At 38.4% G+C, this 12836-nt stretch overlaps 1 protein-coding gene and 1 pseudogene across 7 annotated transcripts in view; one reads left to right on the plus strand and one right to left on the minus strand.

Moving 5' to 3' along the window:
• The window catches only part of SLC39A9 (solute carrier family 39 member 9), a 52342-nt gene that overhangs the window by 19238 nt on the left and 20268 nt on the right, over window positions 1-12836 (plus strand). For all 7 annotated transcript variants that reach the window (XR_006203924.1, XR_006203925.1, XR_006203926.1 and 4 more), the window contains exon 2: window positions 1664-1772. Coding sequence is in view for 4 of the 7 variants with exons in the window: in XM_042943614.1 (XP_042799548.1) it covers window positions 1664-1772 (109 nt within the window). In the remaining 3 variants the exon portion in view is untranslated. The remainder of the gene's footprint in view (window positions 1-1663; window positions 1773-12836) is intronic.
• On the minus strand, window positions 9001-9495 carry LOC122222872 (annotated as a pseudogene).

Genomic DNA, 12836 nt, shown 5'->3' on the forward strand with positions numbered 1-12836 from the left:
TTTGTTGGAGAAAATGAGAAGACTGACTCACATACCATGTCCCCTTCTACACAGAATAGAGCTGTTTTTCTGTCTTGTGTTCTCTGTGCTCTGACAGTTTGTCTCAAATGAATGCTGTGATTAACAGTGCTTTGATGAGCTTAGTAACTTGTAAAAGACAAAAACTCTTAGAATAGCTCAGTATTAAATATTAAAATAGTAACACCAGTTGTTTGGTGTCATTTTTCCAAAATGCTTCAGTCACTTTCTCCTGTTGCCTCCTATATAAGACATGTACAACTGTTCTTATTTTACAGAAGAAAAGCTGAGGTACTGAATTATGAACCAGTTTGGACATGGGGCCATTTTCTGCCTCCCAAGCCAGTGCCCCCTACTACTGGATGCATTCAGAATGCTGTATCTATAAGTAGCTAATAACGGCCATCCTGAATGTATGAAGGACCCACCTGGCCTGTGTGCTGGGAAGCAGGGGGTTTCCCCTCTTGCTACATAGCAGGTATTAGCTGGTGCTGACATTGCAACTGTAGTTTCCCCGTTTTCACTGGAGACACAACGAGATGTAGATTCCTTCCTTCCTCCCAAACAAGGAAGGAGCCTTAATGCTTCAACCAGCCTTTCAACTAAGAACCCATTTTCCCACAGACACAGTATGTATACGTCTGTACGTGCATATGTTTGTCCCCCTAACCTCAGAGTCACAGGTTTAGTAGGAGAACAGAGATAATACAGATGGTTATTTTTCTTCACCTCATAAAGGAAACTAAAACAGAAAAGTGAAGCATGTACATGACACACCACTAATTATTAAAACATTTTCATGAACAACATACATACTACCCCCTTTTAGTTTTTTAAATCATTTTTCATACTGCTAAGACTCCAGGAAGCCATATAGGGCACACCACTGCTTCAAGACACTTTGAAATGTAATCTTACATATCTTGTATGTTGGGAGGCAATCTCTCAAAGAAAACTGGGTGGAAAGAAAAAAATCGAGATTAGGTTGGATTAAAACCGTAGATCATTTATGGCATTGATTGTGATGATGGTTTCACAGGTATATGCGTATCTCCATACACATCAAGTTGTATACATTAAATATCTACAGCTTTTGGTATTTGAGTCATATCCATAGAACATTTTAGTACTGAATTAATTAAGCACATTTTTTTCATCGTACTACGTGTTCGTTGCAGCTCAATTATGAATACGTTTTACAAATTGTATGTTACATATTATGTTTATAAAGTATAAAGTCAAAAATTTGTTAATGTTTAATTTATACTTAACTCTACTTATGTATACTTGCATTACAAATAGGAGATTATCGTTGCATATTGTCTGCCATCAGCTTTTTCCTCATGGCAGTACATCATGAGTTTCTATATCCATGAATAGAATCATAGTGGGGGTTTTTATTTTGTTTTTTTTTATTTAATTTTTGAGAGACAGAGAGAGACAGAGCATAAGTGGGAGAAGAGCAGAGAGAGGGAGAGACACAGAATCCAAAGCAGGCTCCAGGCTCTGAGCTGTCAGCACAGAGCCCGATGGGGGCTCAAACCCATGAGCCACGAGATCATGACCTGACCCAAAGTCGGACGCTTAACTGACTGAGCCAGCCAGGCACCCCTCTTTTCAACAGTTTCTTATGTTTTCTTTCCAGGAGCGACTAAAGCTGGTGACTGTTCTGGGTGCTGGTCTTCTCTGTGGAACTGCGCTGGCGGTCATCGTGCCTGAAGGAGTACATGCACTTTATGAAGATATTCTTGAGGGTGAGAGAGAGAGAAGAGGGCCTTCTTTGAGAGATGTTGTTGACGTGGAGAGTTGAAAGGAGAAGCCTAGTGGGGTTTTTTTTCCTGAACATAGTTCATATTTGCCATACAATTCTACCCTGAGAAGAATTCTTAAAACTTCTCTTCTGACATCTTTGACATTGAACACACCCTTAGTAGTTTGTGAATTGGATGCCCCAATGGCTAATGATGTTAAACACTTTTTCATCTGCTTATCTTTATTATGTGTTCTTTATGATTCAAATTTTTGCCTATTTTTTAAATTGTGTTTTCTGGGGTGCCTGGGTAGCTCAGTCAGTTGAGTGTCTAAGACTCTTGATTTTGGCTCAGGTCATGATCCCAGGATCATGGGATCGAGCCATGCTTTGGGCCCTGCACTGAGCTTGGAGCCTGCTTAAGATTCTTTTCTCTCTCTCTCTGCCCCTCTACCTGCTCATACTGTCTCTTTCTCTCTCTCTCTTTCTGTGTGTCTCAAATTAATTAATTAATTTTCTTATTATTGATTTTTGAGAGTTCTTTATATATTCTAAACACAAGTTGTTATTTTTTTGTTTTTTGCTTTTTTAAGTAAGCCCTAGGCCCAATGTGGGGCTCAAACTCACGACCCCAAGATGAAAGAGTCACATGTTCTACTGACTGAGCTACCAGGCATTCTCTGGATACAAGTCTTTTATCAGATAGGTGATCTGCAAATATTTTCTCCTACTCATTGGCTTATTTTTTCATTCTGTTAACAGTATCATTCACAGAGTAGTTTCTAATTTTGATGAAGCCCAATTTATCAATTCCTTCTTTCATGAATTATGCTTTGGAGTCATATCTAAAATCCCTTTGCTAAACCCAAGTTCACAAAGATTTTCTCTTTGGTTTTCTTCTAGAAGTTTTATAATTTTAGGTTTTACACTTAGATCCATGATCCATTTTGAGTTAATTCTGAATATGGTGTGAAGGTTTATTTTTTTGGATATGGATGGATGTCCAGTAGTTCCAACACCATTTGTTGAAAAGATTATTCCTTCTCTATTGAATTGTCTTTGCAGCTTTGTCAAAAATCAATTGACCGCACTTGTGTTGGTCTATTTTTGTACTCTCTATTCTGTTCAGTTGATCTACATGTCTTTCCTTTGCCAATACAGCATTGTCTTGATGACTATAACTTTATAGCAAATCTTGACATCAGATAGTGGAGTCCTTCTAACTTTGTTCTTATTTTTCAGAATTGTTTTGGTTAAACTAGTTCCTTTGCCTTTCTAAATAATTTTAGAATCAGCTTGTCAGTATCTACAAAATATGGTGAGACTCTGAGTTGAATCTAAGCTTAATTTGGGGAGAGTTGACATCTTAAAAATACTGTATTTTCCAATTCGTGAATGCAGTATAGATCTCCATATTTTTTTAGGCCTTTGATTTCTTTCATCAGTGTTACAGTTTTTTGTTTTTGTTTTTTTTTTATTTTTTTAAACATTTTATTCATTTTTGAGAGAGAGAGAGAGAGAGAGAGATAGTGTGAGCAGGGTAGGGGCAGAGAGAGAGGGAGACACAGAATCCAAAACAGACTCCAGGCTCCGAGCTGTCAGCACAGAGCCTGATGCGGGGCTCATATTCCCAAACCGCAAGATCATGACCTGAGCTGAAGTCGGCCGCTTAACCAACTGAGCCACCCAGGTGCCCGTTTTTGTTTTATTTATTTTATTTTTTTTTAATGTTTATTTATTTTTGAGAGAATGAGAGAGAGAGAGAGAGAAGCAGAGTGTGAGTGGGGGAGGTTCAGAGAGAGAGGGAGACACAGAACTCGAAGCAGGCTCCAGGTTGTCAGCACAGAGCCCGATGCGGGGCTTGAACTGAGATCACGACCCGAGCTGAAGTCGGACACTTAGCCAACAGAGCCACGCAGGTGCCCCTGTTTTGTATGTTTTTTTTGTTTTTTGTTTTTGTTTTGGGGTTTTTTTTTGGGGGGGGGGGGGGTTGGTTGTTTGTTTTATAAGTAATCTCTACACCCAGCATGGAGCTCGAACTCAAAGCCCTGAGATCAAGAGTTGCATGCTCCGCCAACGAGCCAGCCAGGTACCCCCAGTATTGTGGTTTTTAGCATACAGATCTGCAGGTATTTTGTTAGATTTATACCTCAATAATTCATGTTTTTAGTATGATTGTAAATGGTACCATAAAAATATTTTGATTTCCAGTATTCTAGTATATAGAAATTTGCTAAACCTAACTTGTTATAGGAGTTTTTTTGTAGATTCTTTGGGATTTGCTAAACAATCGCATCGTCTATGAATAGAGACAGTTTATTGTTTTCCTTTCCAGAAACACTTTAATGTTTATCTTTCCAATAGTCTTTTAAATTTTTTTTTTCCTTTTCTTATTGCACTGGCTAGACTATCTAGTATGAGGTTTACTAGGAATGAAAGTAGTCAGCCTTGCCTTATTCTCATTCAGTCTTTCACCATTAAGTATAGTGATAGCTTGGGGCACCTGGGTGGCTCCGTCAGTTGAGCGTCCGACTTCAGCTCAGGCCATGATCTCACACTCCGTGAGTTTGAGCCCTGCGTCAGGCTCTGTGCTGACTGCTCAGATCCTGGAGCCCACTTCAGATTCTGTGCCTCCCCCTCTCTCTGCCCCTCCCCTGCTTATGCTCTGTCTCTCTCTGTCTCAAAAATAAAAAAAAAAATACTAAAAAAATTTTTTTTAAAAAGTATAGTGTTAGCTATAGGTTTTTTTAAAGACTTCCTTTTCAAGTTAAGAAAGTTTCTCCTTTTGGGGCACCTGGGTGGCTCGGTTGAGCGCCCCACTTTGGGTCAGGTCATGATCTCACAGTTCGTGAGTTAGAGCCCCATGTCGGTCTCTGTGCAACAGCTCAGAGCCTGGAGCCTGCTCCAGATTCTGTGTCTCCCTCTCTCTCTGCCCCTCTCCCGTTTGTGCTGTCTCTCAAAAAATGAATAAATGTTAAAAAAAAAAAAAAAGGAAGGAAGTTTCTCCTTTTATTCCTAGTTTGTTGCAAGTGTTTATCTAGTCTCTTAATGTTGTGAATTACAGTGATATTCAAATGTTGAACTAGACTTGTGTATACCACCCCCCTTGATTGTTAGTAGATTATCATCACTGGATTCAATCTGCTGATATCTTGTTGAGGGTATCTGTATCTTTGTTCAGGAGGACGATTGGCCTGTGGTTTTTCTTTCTTAAAATGTCTTTGTATGGTTTTGTTGTCAGAGTAACGCTGGTCTCTTAGGGTTGGAAAGTGTTGCCTCTTCTGCATTTTGGAAGTCTGTAAAAAAGCAAAAAATATTTCTTTCTTAAATGTTTGCTAGAATTTACCAGTGATACTATCTAGGCCTAGAGTTTTCTACTTTGGAAGGTTTTTAGCTATGAATTCAGTTTATTTAATAGACATAAGACCATTCAAATTACCCATTTTTTCTAAGTTAAAGAATTAGTCAGGGGCGTCTGGGTGGCTGTGTCGGTTGAGCGTCCGACTTCGGCTCAGGTCATGATCTCGCGGTCCGTGGGTTCGAGCCCCTCATCGGGCTCTGTGCTGACAGCTTGGAGCCTGAGCCTGCTTCGGATTCTGTGTCTCCCTCTCTCTGCCCCTCCTCCCCACTCATGCTCTGTCTCTCTCTCTCTCTCTCTCTCTGTCAAAAATAAATAAACATTAAAGAATTTTTTAAAAATTACTCATAGTTGTTCATAGTAACCTTTTTTTCTAATGTCTTCATTAAATTTTTTTGCCCCAAAGAACCATGTTTGATTTCATTTTTTTTCTGCTTTATATTTTGTTGATTTCTGTTTTGCCTTATACATATTAAAGCTTTTTGGTCAGGTACCTACTACACATTTAGGATTTCTAGGTCTTATTGGTGAGTTGACCTTTTTTCATTATTATGTCCCTATTTATTCCTGATAAATGTTTCTTGTTCTCAAGTCTGCTTTATTTGATATTAACAAAGCCACTCCAGCCAGGTTCCTTTTGAGTAGTGTTTACATGGTATATCTTTTTTCATCCTTTTACTTTTAATTTTTTTAACGTTTATTTATTTTTGGGACAGAGAGAGACAGAGCATGAACGGGGGAGGGGCAGAGTTAGAGGGAGACACAGAATCGGAAGCAGGCTCCAGGCTCTGAGCCGTCAGCCCAGAGCCCGACGCGGGGCTCGAACTCACGGACCGTGAGATCGTGACCTGAGCTGAAGTCGGACGCTCAACCGACTGAGCCACCCAGGCGCCCATCCTTTTACTTTTAACGTATATCATTCACTATTTTTAAATTGGATTTATTGTAAAGAGCATATATTTGAATTATATTTTTTAAAATCTGATTTGACAATTTGTCTGTCTTCTAATTGGTGTATTTAGACCAGGGGTCAGCAAACTTTTTCTGTAATGGGTCAGACAGTAAATATTTCAGACTTTGTGAGTCATGTGGTCTCTATTGATACTATTGAATTCTGCCATTGTAATCAAGGGTACTGATTCTTTCCTTTGTGATCACCACTCTTCTGTTGAGCCATCCAGTGAACGTACTGTTTCAAATATTATATTTGTCAGTTTTAAGATTTCTACTTGGTTTCTTTTTATAGTTTCTATTTCTTCAAATGACATTCATTCATTTGAAGTGTTTTTTTACCTTTACCGATGAAAGTGTAGTTATAATAGCTGCTTTAAAGTCTTGAGTATTCCAGTATCTGAGTTGTCTTGGAGTTGGGTTGATTGTTTTTTCCCTTCATAATTGGTGAAATTTTTCTGTTTCTTTGTATGTCAAACAAGTTTGGGTTGTATTCTAGACATTTTTAATAATATATTTTGGGACTTTGAGTCCTTTCAAAATCCTCTAGAGAATATGTAATTCTTTTGTTTTAGCAGTCACTTAGCCTGGTTGGTTTCAGACTGTGAAACCAGTGGTGCCTTTTCGGGTGATGGTTTTAATTTTAGTTCAGTTTTCAAAGCCTTTGTAATGCTGCTTTGGGTATGTCCCATCCCTGCAGAGCTCAGGGGTGAGTCTGGGACTTGTGCCTTTATACACACTGTGAAGGGAACCCTTCTTAGCTCTTTCCTCTCCCAGATTCCTCTCACACTCCCTGGCTTCCAGGGGCCCATTTACTTCATTCTCTGGCCAGAAAGATGGAGTTTTTCTAGGAGTTTTAGCTGCCTCTGCTGTCACTGCACACTTCTGTGTAACTTGGGACACCTTCAGGCCAAAGTGGCAGGAGAAAAGAGAGAACAGAATAGCCAAATCTCCCGCCCCCCCCATGCTCTTCAGACCACTCCTGCCAGAAAGATGTGGTTTTTCTGGGGCTTGTAACTACCTGGCTTGCTGCCATGCCGTTCTGCAACTGGGACCACCTTCAAGGTAGGGCTGGGAAAGAAAAACGAGGGGTGGTTTCCCTCCGTACCAACACCTCTCAGCAGCCCCTTTCCCTGGTCCTCTGGCCAGAAAGACAAGGTTTCTTTTGAAGTTTTTGCTGCCCTCTCTCCTCTTGCTATTGTTTACATTTGTTAGTCCTTAGGTAGTTGTTCTTTGTGTGTTTTGTTCCATTTTTGTAGTAATCATTGTGTAACTGAGGCTATAATAGGTTTACTCTGTCTTAGCCAGCTCCAGAAGTCCCTGTCATTTTTTAAAAATTTTTATTTTAGTGTATTTATGAGACAGAGACAGAGCATGAGTGGGGGAGGGGCAGAGAGAGAAGGAGGCACAGAATCCCCAAGCAGGCAGGCCCCAGGCTCCGAGGTGTCAGCCCAGAGCCCAATGCGGGACTCGAACTCACGAAGTGTGAGATCATGACCTGAGCCGAAGTCAGACGCTTAACCGACTGAATCACCCAGGTGCCACCCCCATCATTCTTTTTAAAAAGTAAAATATTAATACCCGATTCTGTGAACATTTCTTGAAGTAGCTTAACCATCATACTAACTTCAAACTTTTAATCTCCAAATTTCCCACATGTCTCTGCACTCTGGTGAGCTTGCTCACATTGCTTTATTTTCTGCTACTTTATCATTTTCTTCCCCCACCCTTTTCCTCTTTTTCTTTTTGTAGATCAAATCAACTTTTCTCCCAACTTCAAGAAAGGAGTTTGTGTACATGTTTACCACAGCCTATAGTTTAGTTCTTCTGTGGACCTTATAATTATGATAATTAACAGATATTTTTTCAGAGCTCAGTGTACTGTGTTAACCAAGTGCCAGGGTACTTTAATAAGCATTATTAAAACTAATTAATGTAAAAAGGAATCTCTCACATATTTTTCTATAATTATAGCTCTAAAATCACTGGAATTAGATCAGCATTCGTATGAGAAGACTGTCTTTCTACAGAAACAAGTTTTAAGAAGATGGTTTATGGAGGACTTCAGTGCTTGCTTACTGTGGGGCTAGATTTGAAGCCACCGTAATTTTTTGGAACATGAGAATTGGTACATTGAGGAAGGCAGGCTATGGGGTCAAAAACCTAAATATAAACCTGATACATTATTCATAACTGTTAGGATAGTCATCGGAACTGTTACCAGAAATGGCTCAATGTAGATTATTTTACTAATTTGTCAGTGAATGCCACATATCAGATTTTTTAGAGAAATACAATCATCTTATGGTTTTGTCATTTTGCTCTAAGTTTAAATAAAAGGAAGGTAAATCTGTTATATTTAATTAACTCTTGTTCTGTCTCTTTAAAACTCTTAAACTTTATCCTCAGGATTCTGAAACATGGATGATTGTGGACTGGTATCTGTCTCTTCTACTTCTTAGTCTTTCTGCTAAAGTATCTGATCTCTACTTTTTCTCCCTCCCTGCCCCCCACATTGTTTTATTACTCCTATTGTTTCTGACCAATATTCAGGTCAACTATGTAACATAAGATGTTTAAAAATGAATCTCCCAAATTCCATTTGATATATACCTATGTTCCTGGATATTTACTGAGCACTTAGCATATGCCAGGTGTTAATGTGAAGCTCTTCAGATATATTGTCTAATTATCACAACAACCCTCTGAGACAGATACTGTTTTGCAAACGAGGACATTAAGCCACAAGGGAATTGAACGACTTGTCCAAGGTACTCAGCCAGTAAGTGTCAGGATCAGGATTTGAACACAGTCTTTACTCTGAACCCTACACTTTTTTTTTTAGCATAAATTTCCCCACAGGGAGAATTTAACTGATGGCACTAGTTTACTTTCCTCTTAAAAGGCTAATTGCAACCAAATGAAGCGAATGTAACCTCATGATTTGATTCTCTTCATAATATAACAAAATATGAAGCTTAGAACTGGACCACGTGGCCCTTTCTCTTGGAATCGCCTCCCAGTTCGGAATGCTTGCCCCTCTTAACAGCCAGCATTTTCTTAGATCTGCAGTTGGACTCAACACATCCAAGCCTCTGCACAAGCTTCTTTGTACTTTTACCCTTTTTCCAGAAAATCGGCTTAGTCTGCCCACCATAGCCGCTCTGCTTCCTGTCATCATGCCACTTGCCCTGGGCGTAAAGAGAACCTTTGCCTTTCTTGTACTGTGTCACTTTGTGGGGTTAGTGCCTGCCGCACCTCTTGCAGCAAGTCCAGCGTGTTTTGGGAATGTTCACCATGTTTGCAAGAGCACTATCAGCACGGGAAAAAATTAGGCCTACCCTCTTAATGATGATGCTGTGCTACATGGGGTACGTCGCGAGGAATTTAAAATCACCATTGCAGCGTTTATCTGCTGAAGAGTTCTTATAAAAAGAGATTTTTTTCCTTTTAAAAGCACAGTAATATTTTGACCAAAGATACGTTAACTAACATCCCTTTAAAGCGTCAGCTTTATACATTTGATTGTGATCGAGTTTTCTCTTTTACATGAGAAACAGAACATGTCACCAATAAGCAGAAGCTATTCTGCCCTTATTACTGAAAACACATCAGGTGTAATAACTATTTGTCTTTGCCAGAAATAAAAAACTATATAATAGAGATCTATAAATATTGCAAGGCATGAGTAAATGTTAGGAAATTAAAAACAACAAAGGCCAAAATGAAAACTGGAGATCACTTCAAAAAAAAAAAAAAAAAGCCAGATTACCTGAAAATTTGTTTCTTTTGTAGAAGTACATATTAATCTGAAGAAGGAGCTTCAACGAATCTCCTTAAAGGGTGAATTGATTCTGTTACCTTTAATGCAATGAATGTCTGTGACAAAGGACGGCTACAGGCTACAAATCATACAGATGGAACTTACTGGAAAGATTCCTATATAAATATCTAGAGGAAGAAGCCCATAATGATTTGCAGAACACTTTCTTAGTGGCATGAGAAATATGTGTCTGATGTGCAACATGCAGGGATAACACCATTGGTTTGCGTACTTTGCAGCAAGGAGTATGATGTGGAACAAGTCTCAGGCTAATCAATTACCAGCCGGTGTCCTGAGTAATCAGACATACTAACCTGAAAGCTCATTCATGAATAACATATAGATACAACTTAATATATTTTAATTAAGTTAAAATTAAACTATTTTGAGATCCCAGTTTTTGTTAGGTTCAGTTTCATGTCCAGAGTAGAAGGAAGAATGAGTGTATTGATATTCAGTATCTGGATTCCATTACTAATTTGTGTATGTACCAATAAGGTGATTATCATTCACTTTGAAAAGGGTTTATGAAAAAGGTTGTTTTTTGGTTAATGTTTGCAAATAAAACCAATAATGCCTACCATTGTATATATTCCAATAAGTATTTCATGTTTTTATATAAAGCTAAATTCCACGTGAATGATAAGCATTCAGATCTTTTATGAGAAGCTCAATCAATAGCACATTTATTTCAAGCAATATTTACTATATGTTGCTGATATTTTACTTATTTGCTAAATTTTTACATCAAAATAAGTATTAACCCCTTCAAAATTATAACCATGAAATTAGGTGCTTATAAAAGTGATTGCTCAAAAAATGTTGGAAATCTTTCTCTAATTTACTTCCAGAGTGTGTGGCACGTTTAGATGAGTATCATCAGTGGCAGCAAGATTTTCCTTGAAAGTTGTTTTGGTTTGGGGAAATACAAAATGTATTCAATGCCAATCTGCACAATAAGATAGCTGATCAATTTATTCACTACTATTTTATATCAAAAACAGGTGATAACTATAAAGACAGTTTTATTAGGATTCATAAACTTGACTCTTAAGCAGTAACAAAAGAAAAGTTCCAAAATTATTTTAAGAAAGCATTGTTGGCACCTTACACTTGTCAAAATGGCTAGAATCAAAAAGATAATCAAAAGACAATGTTGGTGAGGATGTGGAGAAAAAGGAGCCCTCGTATACTGTTGGTAGGAATGTAAATTGGTGCAGCCACTGTGGAAAACAGTATGGAGGTTACTTGAAAAATTAAAAATAGGAATACTATATGATCTAGTAATTCCACTACTGGTTATTGACCTAAAGAAAACTAAATCAAAAAGATACATGCACCGTTATGGTTTTTGCAGCATTATTTACAATAGCCAAGATATGGAAACAACCCAAGTGTCTATTGATAGATGAATGGATAAAAAAGATTGTGTGTGTGTGTGTGTGTGTTTGTGTGTGTGTGTGTGTGTGTGTGATGGAATATTACTCAGCCATACAAAAGAATAAGATTTTGCCATTTGCAACAATGTGGATGGATCTGGAGGGTATTCTACTAAGTGAACTATATCAGACAGAAAGACAATACAACATGATTTCATTTATATGTAGAATCTAAAAAACAAACCAAAAAAAAACTTCTTATTTTTAGAGAGTGCAAGCAGAGAAGAGGGAAAGAGGGAGAGAGAATCTTAAGCACACTCCACACTCAGCACAGAGCCTGATGGTGGGACTCAATCCCATGACTCTGGGATCGTGACCTAAGCTGAACTTGAGTCAAATGCTCAACCAACTAAGCCACCCAGGTGCTGCCCCCTCCCCCCCGCCCAACCCCCGAAAGAACCCAAACAGACTCTTAAATGCAAAGAACAAACTAGTAGTTGCCAGCCGGAAAGTGACTGGGGTGATGGGTGAAATAGGTAAAGGGGATTTAGAGGTACAAGTTTCCAGTCATAAAATAAGTCACAGGGATGAAAAGTATGGCATAGGGAATTTAGTCAATAATATTGTAATAACATTGACAGATGGTAACTGTCTTACCATGGTGAGCACTAAGTTAATATAACATTGTATGTTAATTATATTTCATTTTTTTAAAAACATTGTTGGAATAAGATAATGAAGGGTCTTATACTCACCTAAGTTTTAAAATTCTGATATAGTTATACCTCATAAAATAAAATGATGTTGGCTATCCTTTGAACATTGTAATTAGGCTTGACATTTCAGGGCTATGGACACCCCAAAAGTAATTGCCTTTAAAAATTATTATGCAACTGTTCACAAATAATAGTATGACTATACCCAAACTCTTGGCACAACCTGTAACCTAATTTAGTGTATTTATCTCTTAACCTATTACAGCTGGATTTATAAAGACACGTGCATAATTATCTTCAGACTAGAAGATTATATTTTATTTCCATTAAAAAATATTTTTATCTAGGAGCGCCTGGGTGGTTTAGTCGGTTAAGTGGCTGACTTTGGCTCAGGTCATGATCTTGTGATCCATGAATTCGAACCCTGGGTCGGGCTCTGTGTTGACAGCTCAGAGCCTGGAGCCTGCTTCGGATTCTGTGTTTTCCTCTCTGCCCCTCCCCTGCTTGTGCTCTTTCTTTGTCTCTCAAAAAAAATGAATAGATCTTAAAAAAAAATTTTCAATCTTTTTATCTAAGAAGTTATTAATTGCCATAACTTTTGTTTTTTTTTAATTTTTTGTTTAATGTTTATTTATTTCTGAGACAGAGAGAGACAGAGCATGAGTGGGGGAGGGTCAGCGAGAGGGAGACACAGAATCCGAAGTAGACTCCTGGCTCTGAGCTGTGAGCACAGAGCCTGACACGGGGCTCGAACTCACAGACTGTGAGATCATGACCTGAGCTGAAGCCGGATGCTCAACCGACTAAGCCACCCAGGCTCCCCTAATTGCCATAACTTTTG

Source organism: Panthera leo, chromosome B3 (assembly GCF_018350215.1).
Source record: "Panthera leo isolate Ple1 chromosome B3, P.leo_Ple1_pat1.1, whole genome shotgun sequence".
NCBI classification, from domain to species: Eukaryota; Metazoa; Chordata; class Mammalia; order Carnivora; family Felidae; genus Panthera; species Panthera leo.